The sequence below is a fragment of the Vicia villosa genome, linkage group LG4 (genome assembly GCF_029867415.1).
Source record: "Vicia villosa cultivar HV-30 ecotype Madison, WI linkage group LG4, Vvil1.0, whole genome shotgun sequence".
Taxonomy (NCBI): Eukaryota; Viridiplantae; Streptophyta; class Magnoliopsida; order Fabales; family Fabaceae; genus Vicia; species Vicia villosa.
The window spans coordinates 145,442,833-145,456,473 of record NC_081183.1 but is presented as its reverse complement, the minus strand read 5'-3'; the positions used below and the strand labels follow the sequence as shown (position 1 = coordinate 145,456,473).

General features: G+C 33.8%; 2 protein-coding genes across 2 annotated transcripts; both read right to left on the bottom strand.

Annotated features, from left to right (window-relative positions):
- Positions 1-1,618: 1,618 nt before the first annotated feature.
- Positions 1,619-4,201, bottom strand: LOC131599861 (rho GDP-dissociation inhibitor 1-like). The gene is made up of 5 exons (XM_058872110.1): positions 3,605-4,201; positions 3,447-3,513; positions 2,584-2,802; positions 2,357-2,481; positions 1,619-1,887 (listed from the first exon to the last, which is right to left on the bottom strand). The coding sequence occupies exons 1-5, from the start codon at positions 3,878-3,880 to the stop codon at positions 1,816-1,818; spliced, it is 759 nt and encodes a 252-aa protein (XP_058728093.1). The 5' UTR covers positions 3,881-4,201; the 3' UTR covers positions 1,619-1,815.
- Positions 4,202-11,588: 7,387 nt separating this feature from the next.
- LOC131599860 (uncharacterized) lies at positions 11,589-13,259 on the bottom strand. The gene is made up of 5 exons (XM_058872109.1): positions 12,811-13,259; positions 12,486-12,597; positions 12,305-12,386; positions 12,141-12,195; positions 11,589-12,035 (listed from the first exon to the last, which is right to left on the bottom strand). Exons 1-5 carry the CDS (start codon positions 13,237-13,239, stop codon positions 11,886-11,888), a joined length of 828 nt encoding a protein of 275 aa, XP_058728092.1. The 5' UTR covers positions 13,240-13,259; the 3' UTR covers positions 11,589-11,885.
- Positions 13,260-13,641: the final 382 nt, after the last annotated feature.

Here is a 13,641-nt window from a genome sequence, read left to right as displayed (position 1 = left end):
GGCCCTCCTGGATAACACTCTGTAGGGACACCATCATGTGCAACATGAGCTTCATATGCATAAGCCTCGAGAGCTTCAGGTGCATCCCATTCTTCATGAGCATGGGAGACGTGCCCCTGTGATGAGGACCCTTGAGACAAGCGACTCCTAGAAGTCGATGTGTCCCCGTCATGAAGCCTAGGGAGGATTCCTTGTCTAGTCCTGGCCTCCTCATTCTAACGCCTAGCCCTCTCACGTCGAACGGATGTATGATGGGTTTCACGACCGAGTCTCAATCTGTCAGGGTTGTTTGCTGCCATTTTTCCTATAAAAAATGAGAAAATGACATCAGCATGCATCCAGGAAACTTTTCAAATATGCATCTTTGAAAACAATTCATGACACATTTCGGAAATGCATATCCAAATAAGCCCGTGTTTCTCAACAATGACAAAATGCAAAACAATCTTTCCCTAACCTACCAAAATGCAAAAAAATGAAAATGCATGTCTTTAACAGCTACCTATTTCGAATAATACTACCTAATGCATTTAAAACAACATATTTTACCTAATACATTAATCAAAACTAAAAATAAATGAAATGAGAAATTTACTCAAAAAAGAGTTGATGAAAAATGTTGAATGTAGTTAGTGGAGTGAGTTTGAATTGGAAAACTTGAAGTCGAGGTAGTGATGATCTTTGAAAAATAGATTAGAAGTTGCTCACGAGCTCCAATGGAGGTTTTCGAATAGTTTCAAAAAAATGAAGGAGAAGATGGTCTATCTACCCGTTATATATAAATTAAACGCATTCGAAGATGCATTTTCGAAAATCTCATGAATTTGAAAATAAAGGATTAATTCGGAGATGCATCTGCGGACATACCCTAAAACATATACGAAGATACATCTTCAATTAAATTTGTCAAAATGTGGGACACTCTCATTTGCGTTTATTTTGTGAAAAAATAATATGTTCGGAGATGCATCTTCAAAAATTGAAGATATCTTTTACTTTTCGCTATAGGTTAGGGAGAACTTATAAATTAAAGTTCTTGGAATTTTATTTGCGAACTACAATATAACAAAATAAATTAATTAGCCTTGATTTTTATTTAAAATAATATTTTAATAAATATTAATTTTAAACAAATACTTTATGATGTTGCAACAAAAAATACATGGAAAATAATATTTTTTATAATGTTCTAAAATGTTTATAAAAAACTATTTGAAAATATATTAACTTGACATAAGGGACTCAAACTTGCAGAATAATATTGTAAGGATTAAAGAAAAATTTATAGAAAAAAATGAAATTTCAATTTTTAAAGTACTAAAAATATATTTAATCTTTAAAATAAGTATTAAATTACTTTTTATTATTTGTAAAAGTTGACAAATGAACTTGTAAAAAAGGATCAAGGGAATAGTAAAAAAGATACCATCCATGTGTTTACATAGTAAACATTTATTATATGAAAACTTATATGACAAACAAAACAAACACTTTAACTCAATAAGCTATTATTCCAAGAAAAATCACAAGGAGCATATATAGTTATGAACCCAAAGAGGCAAAATTCAATTTTATTGACAAAACTATCTCTATGAAATGAATAGTAATACCAATATCATCCTTCAAAAATCCTCTCATCATTGTTAAGATTACCAGTCTCAGACAGGATTAGAAATAAACAAATAAAACAATGAAAAAGAAGAAACTAAAACACTGAAGGAGATTTCAGCATTAAATAACAATGATTAAGGATTAATTCAACACATGAATCAATGTAGGAAGAAGAGAATTCAGCTATATATATCTGAATCCTAGTTACTGCCAATCCTTTCTGATATCAAAAGTGTAGTTGATCTCCAAGTAGCTCTTGTTATCATCATCAACAAACTGGAAAAAATCAAACGAGAAGAAATGCATCAACACATGTTTGAGTCTGTGTCCGTGTCCGTGTCCGTGTCTGTGTCTATGTTAGTACTTAATAGATTTAAAGATGATTCGAATTTCGGAAAAGTGGTTGAAGATGTGCACATGAAGTCCAACACCGTATTTATTAGAACATTTATTGATGGACTGATGTAGATGCAAAATACGCATTAATTCAGATTCACATGATTACTAACTCTTTTTTTGTTAACCTATTGCAGCTGGCATGTGAAAGCATTAGAGAGGTGTAGGCCTCCACAACATTCATAGTATTTCAAACAATGTTTCATGAAAAGCATGAATATATTAAATGCGCAACAGCATGAACTGATGTAGATGCGAATTTATACCTTTGTCTGAACTCAATTTCAAAAAGCATGTTTGGAATCACGAATCACGGTAAGGAAGTGCGTGATGTGTTAAAAATTGTTACCTTACTTCTAGCTGTATATGCCCCTCTAGCGAAAATTCCAGACGGTGTTGTCTCTTCGGGCATCTCATGAGTGTAAGTCTCAGATTGAGGGCTGAAGGTTCCAATCATTTCTTTACTGCTATCAACTATAACAAACAAAAAGGCGCGCGCAACAATGAGTGCGTAAACTCAAACAAGTGAATCAAAACAAGGCCTAAGAGAGATAGAGAGAGATTGATATGAGTTACCTTTGATACCAGTTTTCCAGACAGTGTTGGTGTATTTGAGACCAGAAACAATGTTATGGTTGACCTGAAAAGTGAACACCAACCTGTAACGGCTACCTTCTTTCAAAGTAAACCACAAACCCTTCGGATTTCCTCCTTCTGGTATCGGAAGAACAATATCAGGTCTACCAGCAGATTTTATTGCAAGGCTCACGATCTTCACTTCCGGCTCCAAGGTTTCTAAATTACTCATAATATATACAATCCACAAGTTAGGTTAAGTTTTTCTAAACAAACCAATGGATTTTCATGGGATTAAATAATCTACTAACAAATTTTCAAAGTTCAAATTTTGCATCTTGTTTATATAAACACGTTAGATCAAAAACTCAGTTCAAAATAAACCATGTACACAAGAAAAACGTAAACAAAGAACATACGAGATTTGATAACAAAGTTCAACCAATAGTACCTACGTCTCTGTCTACATTACCGTTTTATTACTTAAGCTTAAGGTTTACATGTTACAACTCGTGTTTAAATACAACGGTCAGGTTTACAAGGTTAACTCGGAGCTCGCACGGCCTTAAACTATGAGCCATACTCAACAAAACAACATAACTAAAAGAAAAATCCAGCTACATTGCGAACGCATTTGACACATTTGTATTGCAATTATCAGATAATGATTCAGAGATAGTACAACTTGCAATCATAACAATTGAAATAACACACTCATGATTCAAAATCTTCAAAGAAATGAAGCTGATTTTGGAGTTTTCATATATAACAAAATGCTTTATGACAATGCAAAATTAGAAACACAAATTGGAAACCAAAATGATTTCAAAAGGCATCTCAACCAATTGAACAAAAGAAATCACCTCCAACAGCATTGATATCAACACCTCCAAGAAGCTGCTCCTTCCACCTCCTCAAGCTCTCATCATCCTAAAATCACACCCAAAAAAATAACAACTTTTCATTTTCATTTCAGAAATTTCAAACACAAAAAAACAAGAAAAGAAAAATCAAATCAAACCTTATCTTTTTCAAGTTGTTCCTTTAAGGTACATTGTGGACCCAATTCAATCTTCCTATCTTCATCTTCCTCCTCCTCCTCAGTAGCAGCAACAGAACCCTCACTCATGTATCTGCTAAGAGTACCTCCTTCTTCATTATCACTTCCCTCAACACGAGAAGTGTTGTTGTTATTATTATTACTATTATCAACCTCTTCATTGCTTTTGACATTGTCATCCAACCCCATCTTTTTCTCAGAATTCGAAACCCCTCCTTCAATGGTCGTTACAGACATCAACAACAACAACCCATCAACGAAAAAGGGACAAAGAGGCAAAAAGAGAACGACCCAGATGGTGGAATCTTCGAAAGAACAAGAATGGGAAAAGAAAAAAGGTAGCTTGGGGTTGCGAAAGAAAGAAAAATAGAGTTTTTGGGAAAAGAAAGAAGTGGGTCAAAGAATCCCACAACTATGAAAGAATAGAAAAATGAGAAAAGTGTTTGTTGCAGAGAGAGGGAGAGAGAAGAGGGAAACGGTCATGTGGTGATCCGAAACGGAAGAAGTTTTGATGAGAAAATATAGGATGAGAGAGAAAGTGTACGTGTGATGTAAGAGAGAGAGAGAGAGGTGGAGAGATCGTGAATGTCACTCTCATGTTGCACCATGACCAAGATTTTAGGAAAGCTTTTGTTTTTTTTTTATTATTATTATAAGGGAAAAGCTAACATGTGCCCCAAGGGCACAAAATAATTAGATATTTAAAGAAATATTTGTTTGGAACGCGTGCATTCAATGCATCGAAACTTTAAATATGACTTTATTACATTTAATTTAATTTAATTTTTTCTAATTATAGTATCTTAACATGTGCCCTTAGGGCACATATTAGCATGACCCTTATTATAATGATGCACACAACTTATTTTTTCATGAAAATTTTTTTTACCTAAAATTATACTCGGAGTCTTTTAAATTATTTTTTTGTAATAAGGTAGTTTTTTATGTTTATTTTGGTAAAAATTGGTTTTTTATGTTAACTAATGTCGTTGATTTTTTTTCACAAAACTCTGTTTCAAAAAAGCTTGTGTGACACTAATAGCGTTGATGTGTCATTTAACAATGTTGAATAGGTATTTGTCTTGTTTTTTTATATTTCTGGAGAAAAAATGAAAGAAATAGAAATCCCCAATTTACCGACCATCAAACCCTTAATATCATCACTCCAATAATGGCCTCATACTGTAGCAGTGGACAAAATCGAAGAAAGAACTCTTAGGCCTTCATTTCAAGTGCATCCCAACCTGGAATCGAACTGATAAGTTCGTGTGAAGTCAAAGCAGTGATAAGTGTTAATTCTCTGTGTAATGATTGACATTATGTTTGGTAAAACTAACTTATGGGAACATGTTAAACAAGGTGTTCTATTCACTTCAACTAAATAAGACATGTCGATAAAGATGTCCTATGTAGAATTCATTCGACGTTGTGTCTGTTATTATAGTGATGGATCTGTTGTTTTATGTATAGGTGCATAATATTTTGAAATATTATACAATCTTATGTGGCGCTTGATTTTAGGGATAAGAGATTGTCTCTGTTTTCAAAATATTTGATTGGTTTCTAAATATGGACAATATTTATGAAACTAATGATTGAAGCCATATCTTCATGGAGAAGTTTGAGGAGTATTTTCTGGAGCCCCTACTGCGAATTGAAGCCCAAGTCCAGACCAGAAGATTGTTATAAATAGCAAGCATCAAACCTATTATTATGTGGAAATTACATTGTAGTTTGTGTTAGGGTTTGTGCAGTCTTGTCTATTGTAAGCCTATCTAATATCATCTCGATAGAAGATTTTGGCATTTTCATTGAGTTGTAAGTTTTGTGTTCACACATAAGCTTTTAAGCATTGAGTGACTGTGTTTTGGAAGTGAGTCTTCTAATATTTTGTAATTTATCATCACGATTGAGAGAGATTGAGAGAGATTGAGTAGGGTCTCATACCTAGGTGAGTCTTAGGTAGAAGTTAGCACAAGTAGTGATTAAATGAGAAGGCTGTAAACCGGGGGGTTATTTACGTGTGAACCGGAGGTTGTTTTCATAGTACTTCGAATTGATACTATCATGGTGGACTTATCTCTGGTTTGGTAGCCCCAAAGTAGGTATTATTGATACCGAACTAGGTGAACAATTACTTGTGTTATTTAAGTTCCTGAATTGTTGATAGCACGAATATATATATATATATATATATATATATATATATATATATATATATATATATATATATATATATATATATATATTCCTTTATTTCTTCCCTTTTTTTACTCTTTTTCTCGAGCGAGCCTTGAAAACATTACATTCCTGAGACACATTAAAATACCAGCATAATACCAACGTAAATCATCATAAAATAAATAAAACAGGGATATTATGTGTAAATTAAGTCAAATATATGATACATTTTCGTGCTATCAATTGCACTATTTTATACCTTGTCATTGTGTGTTGTTTGGGAAACATTGTCTCGACATCTCGTTGGATTTGACCTCAATAGCTCATGTGTGTAGTTGTTGCGGTAAAACGGGAAGCAACCAAAGTTTTTGGAAATATTTATCCGGGAAATTATCGTCTTCACAGGGATTAGTGATTACCGAATTGTCGTTCAACAAGTCTCTCGTTCTTGAGTTTGGGTTGGAAAGGGTTAAATTTAAAACGTACGAACAAGAATATAAATGTATTCTTTGGAGAGGCGAGACTTATCAGGCATGAATTTAAACTACTCCTCACAAACTTAAACCTATCGACTTGTTATACTCAAACTACAATACTTATCATTACTATCACATATCTCTCACATCAGCATTTATCTCTGAAGCGCCAACGAGACGTATCACAATCGATGTTATCTCTAACGCAAAGTTGCGATAACATCCCTATTCTCGTTCCGGCGATCTCTCGCGCGTAACTCGAACACGGAAGCATTAAGCTCCGATACCCACAGTGATTATTAGCTCTAAATCTATCTCTAGAATCTAGAAACTAATAGATATTCATCCCAAATCAAGGTTTGTGAGGTATATATCTATAACAACCCAAATCCAAACATGAAGCAAAAAGATTAAGGAAGACATCAATAATGATTTGTAAAGCAGATTTTATATAACACCATGATCAACAAATATACATAGGTTCAGAGTAAGCATACAAAAAAAACCCAAAAAAATAGAGTTTACAAAAAGAGGAAAAAAGAGATAAACCGACACTTCTCGAGTTGCCAAGACGATTGGTGAGAATCCACCTCCGATTCGACAAGATGTAAACTCCATTTGTTGCTTTCAAGCTCTCTATCAAAAAATGGTCTATGATGGATTGGGGTTAAAAAAAATACCCAAAACATACCATACGAATATGTTTTTCCCCTTATTTATACACTTTCAAAACCGCGCAGACCGCGCTTAGCCCGCTTAACAGCAATTTGAAATCTTATTTTGGCCAAAACTTGAGAACCGTAACTCTGATTTGCCCTCGGTTCGAAGCGTTGGAAAGATTATTCAATTTCCTATCTAACAATTACTAAATATCTATAAAATTGATGATTTTATCCTATTTGTTTTAAGCCTTACTCATTGATGAATTATTCAAAATCGCGCATTTGAAGCTGTGTCTTCGACACTTTATTGCTCATGCTCCAAATACTCATCAATACCTATAAAACGCACGCATTCACGCACAAGTTGAGGAAAAAGAGACGATAAGTGCCGCAAAACTATATAAAAAATAATTACAATTTGGCACTTATCAGTAGTCATACAGTCTATGATATTTATCCTTGAATGACCCTTTAGCAATATTTAGTGTTGTCGTCCGTGCCTTGTAAGCTTTCATCCTACTCATACCAGCATTCCATATCTCATGCACTTTTTCACATATAGCAGCAATTTTCACAAATGAGTTGATTATAAGTGTTAAGTATAATTTCTTCCCAAGCCAATGAGTATTAAATATCCTAACATTAAACTCTCTATTACAAGTGTTATTGTCATTCAATGTTCTCAATTGCCATGTATCCTCATTAGGCAATTTGGAACACAAAGCAGCCCAACCACACCCTTCCTTACAACTCACTCTAACTCTTGTCTTGCCATTCTTTAGAAACTATATATCCCTACATAAATAACTTGCAATAGCTTCCTTGAACTCCTCCTTTGTTGATAAAAAGCTTCCCAATACCCACTATTAATCATTAAACTTCTCAGGCATGGAAACGATAGGTATTTAACCTTCCCACCCTCATATGAATAATCATTACTCATGTTATCCTCACTTTCTAACTCCTCAATTACATAGTCAAAATATGATAAACCCGACATACCTTCTTACCTGTTTTCTTTCTCTAAATCCAAAATCAAGGGCATTTTCATCACTTGATGTTTCATCACCTACTGCAGCTGAATTTCCTTCATCCACCCTTATTTTCTTAGGTCTTCCCTAGTGCTTTTTGGAACTGCCTGCTGCCTTCTTTTTCTTTGGTCCCCCACCATTCCTCTTTGTATTTTAAGGTGTTTCTTCTTCTAGTATCTCATCATTATGTTGATCACTTTGTCCAGCAATAAAGCCTCCTTATCCTACCAATAATTCATCAGATCCATCATTTAAAACCTCATCATCCGACTCATCAAACATGTGCCCTAATGCATTGTCATCACTTTGGACATCTTGGGCATTGATAACATCCTCAGGTTGGTCATTGGAGTTATCCTCAGGTTGGGCATTGAAAACATCCTCAAGTTGGACATTGGAGTTATCTTCAAATTGGGCATTGGAAACACCCTCAAGTTAGACATTGGAAACATCCTCAGGTTGGTCATTTGATTCATCATCGGGTTGGGCATTGGAGTTATCCTCAGGTTGGGCATTGGAAACATCCTTAGGTTGGTCATTTGAGTCATCATCGGGTGGGGCATTAGAGTCATAATCGGGTTGGGCATTGGAGTTATCATCGGGTAGGAAAACTATTATATCATGTTGAGAAAAAGGATGGGCTATGTATATGTTAACCTTTCCTCAGCTTTGGACACACAACAATGTTAAATCTTTTAAGGGAGAACTTTGTCGCCTATTGTGGCTCTCCCCGGCTTGAGAGATTAGTATCTACAATTGCACGCAATCCAAAAAAATATATGGTTTTGATTCAAAACGCCTCTTAGTCACTGAACCACCTTTTTTCCCTCCAATATCAATGGTCGTTTCCTCCTTAACCTCTAATGGTGTTGACAATTCATCGACCACCAGTCAACCTCGAGTCAACACCCTTCAAACTTTATTCATGTTTTCCATCAATAGTGTCAAATCGATCATACTAATGACGTTAAATAATGGTGTTAATATCTATCTTTCACCGTTTAATCTCTTCAAGGTTCAATCATTTATTCATAACGAGCTTGATCTCATCATTTCGCCTATCGATGAGTAAGTTTGTCAAACGAAAAACACTACTAAGAACAACAACAAAAACTCTAGAATCATCTCAATGTGGTCGTGTAGGAGTGAATGTATGTCATTTGTATCAAAATTTATCCTCAATAGTATAATTGTGATTGACGACTCAGACGTACAGTGTCAGAACTATATTTATTGTTTTAGGATTTTGAAAATATGCCACACCAGAAATTACTAGATCAATTTGTGGACTATGTCACTCTCTTTAAGATGTTTCAAGCACTCTCCAAATTATGCAAGACAAATGATCAACGATGATGCCTCCAATATAAAATAGTCCAATTCAAAACTGATATGACTGATGTTGTGCAATAGATGATTGGTCTAGAAATACACTATTAAATAATGGTAGATTGACCATCCTAATTAATTTCTCAGATTAGGAGAAATCCAAATTATTATCCAACTAGAATTCAGTTATGATCGTTTGACCAGGTAAAATAATTTTTCGAACAATGAGAAGTTTAAATAATTCTCCGTAGAGAATCCAAGAAATACTCGGAAGATTCAAGAAAAGAAAAGAAATTAGCATTTGGACAATTAGAGAACACATAGTATATAGAATGAGGAAAGAAAAACTCAAAAGTAGTTTTTGGTGTATTTTGGAATGAAACATGGGCATCCCTTATATAGTGAAATAAGTTAACAAAGGTAAGTAATCTAAGAAATGTGAGACTTATAATTTTTATTTTTTATATAATGTTGGAAAATAATTATAGTGTGTAAGCTAAGTAATGTGGGGTATAAAGTTTTTCTCAATTAACACACAATCACACATAGTTTTTAACAATGTGGGACTTAAAAAATATTTTCAAATTCATTCCCATATTGAAATTTTGATATGTTTTAAATTAGTGGACCGTTGAACCCATGGTCATTATTATGCAACACAATAACTTGGATATCAAGTAAGTCTATAGACATAGAAACTTCCACTGAAGTTTTATATGGGATCAGATTTATCAGTAGGTTTAGCACGATCCTGACAACATTAAGGTGTTCCAAGGTTTATTAGTAGGTTTGTCAAGCGAATAGATGCAAGTAAGGGGTCACATAACCCTAGAGATAACATATAGCGTGGGATCAGGTTCCAAGGCGATTGAAGTCAGCTACCTCATAATGGACGCCATATCGCCCTACAATATCATCCTTGGCAGGCCAACCATTAACAACTTAGGGGCAATTATATACACCCAATGCCTAGTCCTGAAATACCACTCTCCCCAACGGGCGAGTCGGGACGGTTCAGGGTGACCAACAAAGCCTGCAAGAATGTTACTAGAGTATCCTGGTGATGGGGAAGGAGGGTCTCATTTATGAGGCTTCCCTATTTTTTGAAGCACATGATGTAGACACAAGTAGTTAGGATCCCAAACTTGGCATCGAGAACGAAAGGCTCACACCCATAGAGGATTTGAAGGAGGTTGAGATAGGTCTTTCGACTCAAAAAGTGACAAAGATAGGTGCCTCGCTTTCCGGAGAAGAATAGCGCGAACTAGTTGACCAACTCATTAAAAACGTCAACTTGTTCGCACGGGCTCCATCTAACATTCTAGGGATAGATACCATGGTGGTGTGTAGGGATGGCAAACGGGCATGCCTGCCCCGTTTAGGCCCGCCCCGTAAAAGTCCAAAAAAATGGGACGAACATAGTTGAGGGTGCGAGCCTAAAACCTTGTTCGCCCTGCAAAAAATGAAGGCAGGGCAGGGAATGTCTGCAGACATTGCACCTTATAGGCCTAAAAATATAAAATATTATATAAATATTCGTGCCTGCAAAAATCCGCAAAAAAATGAGGTGGAACAGGGCGGGCTATTTGAGGTTGCCAGTCTAAAACCTTGACTCCCTCCGCAGAAAAGTACGGGAAAAACGGGCATGCCCAACGGATCGAGCCCATTTTGCCACCCCTAGCTAGTGGTGTGTCGTTGGCTCGTCATCAACCCCTCTAAAAAAATCGATTTTAAAAAAAATTAAATGATTTTTTGAAATTTTGATTAAAAAAATTATAACAAAATGGTGAAATACATAAAATGATATTTAAGAAAAATTATTTAAATCAATTTTTTATTAAAAATTCTTTATATTTTTTTAACAAAATATATATATCAACTATAAAAATTATTTAAAAAAAAAGTTTAAAATAAACTGATCCTCTTTTATATTTTAAGTAGATTTCACTTGGTTTGTAATTTTCCTAATGTTGGCCTGTGCTGCTTCTTCTTTTTGTAAGCGGGTTTTGAGTACCCTTAATACTCATTTTTAGTGAATTCCTTGCTTATAAAAAAAATAAACTGATCATATATCTCAATGATTTTTTTTCTAAGACTTTTAATGACACAGTCTCACTCAAAGGATGTTGGTATTTTCTTCATTAGAATTTTTTTATTCTAAACGTTTTTTCAAGAAGGTTTTAGGGAGATATATATCTTTAATGGAAGTGTTATGAATACTATTAAAAATATATGTTTATGAAATTCATGTAAGAGAAATACTCAAATATATTATATATATTTTGAGGTTAAGAAGCATTATATTAGTCCTAATTACGACTCTTGTAACTATATATACCACATATATCCTATAGAAAGAGTGTTAACACTTTCGAATGGGACACACCTTAAAGAGAAAAATATAGACTCTCTCGTATGTTTTGTCTCTTTCATCTCTATTCTTCTGTATCTTACTCATATTCTGGTCGATTTCATAATATTTACCTCCCTATTAATAATACTACTTTTCCATAAAATTACTTACAAACAACAAATTGACCAAGTCATGAATTATGATAAATTTCTATAAAACTAGTTTCATGAAGAAAAACAATAAAGCAGCCAGAGATAACACAGCTAGCACAGTGCATAAAATTGATCTTCTAGCATTATTCCCAGATTCTCCTCTTAATAAACTTAGCATAAAGATTTCTTTCAGGTTTGTCTTCATTTTCTGTATCAAGAGAAACATAAAAAAAAAATGCACATTTTTCTTCATTAGAAGTGACACACAACCATAAATTAATTATAGCAGCTTCTTAAATAGTTGCATGCATACCAATCTCATGAAGGGTTCCAAGAGTAGCAATGGCTCCATAAACATTTCAATATTCCTATATTAAACACAAAATATATGTCACCAAAAATAATTAATCTTCTATAAAAAAAAAATTAATCTTAATTAGTTGAAAATTAAATGTCCTATTTAATTAGAGAACAAACTTTATTACTGCCTTTCCACGGTAAGTTTGGCATATATGGAAGCTGAAACCTTTCCCTAAAGGAACATGTATAGTGTTCCATTCTGCACATTGAAGAAATCTTATAATTAAGATTAAGGATAATTTCATACTTAAGAATCTTGATTATGCAATGAGAAGAAAGATTTATAATATTTATTTACCAAATTTCCAATGGACCCCAACATTCATGCCATCATGAAGAGTTGGTTTCACCACAATTTGAATGTTGTCACCAAATAAACGTATCATGTTAGAAAAGAATTCCAACACTTGCTGCAATGCAAAAATGGATACATGCACCATAAGACAAATATTAATCAGATATATAAAATTATAATTGTGTAGAGGTATCATCTGGACACAACTGTATAATATACTAATCCATCGAGTCGGGAAAAACATATCGTTATACATAGTTAGGTATCATCTGCGCGCAAATGTGTAGACCTAATAAAAATAGTTATATAAGAAAATAAGAGCAAATACCGATTTTCCTTGGAAAGCTCGGAAGAATGAGAAAAAATTGCACACAAATCTACATTCATCTGCAAGAATCTCAGATAATTCTTGCATGTTTTTATTTTTAAAGGCAGAGTAAAGTTTCATAACTGCATCTAGGGCTTCATCTTCCTCATGATCATCATAATCATCTTCTCCCATTGGTTCTGAATTTTTAGCATCAAAGGCAATAAGGGATAACCCTCTTTGCTTTCTAGAATACAAATTTTTATGAATTGAAGTTTGAGATGAAAATGAAGAAAGAGAGTTTCCATGTTTATGAATATTTGTATGTAGCTTTCTAGGGAGGGAAATATGATTGCAAGAATTATTATAGGTAACAGAAAAGGGTAGTGTTAAAAATGGCATTATTCTGTTGTTACATTTTATGGGACCATTGATTGAAATGAGAGTCATTGAAGATGTGAACAAAGTGAAAGAAGTACAATCTCCAAAGCAAAAGAGAGAGAGAAAATTTGTTATATAAAAGATGTAGAAATTAATATTCTTTAATCTTAAGGCAAGGTTGGAGAATATTTGAGGATATAAAAAAGGATACAAGCAATTGATCCTTGATATAACTTGAAAGCTAGGTATTTCCGTACTATACAAATGTAAGATTTCAACCGACATATACACATTTATTTTTACTTCTCATTTTGTATCCAAATTTTTTTATCTTATTATCTTACATTGGTAGACATTTAAAATGAGTTTCTAAATGGATCCTAAATGTTCACATCGTTTTATTTATAATTTTCTTTCAAGCCTAACCAAACTGAATGTTCAATCAAACCAATTTTTCTCCATCAAATCACT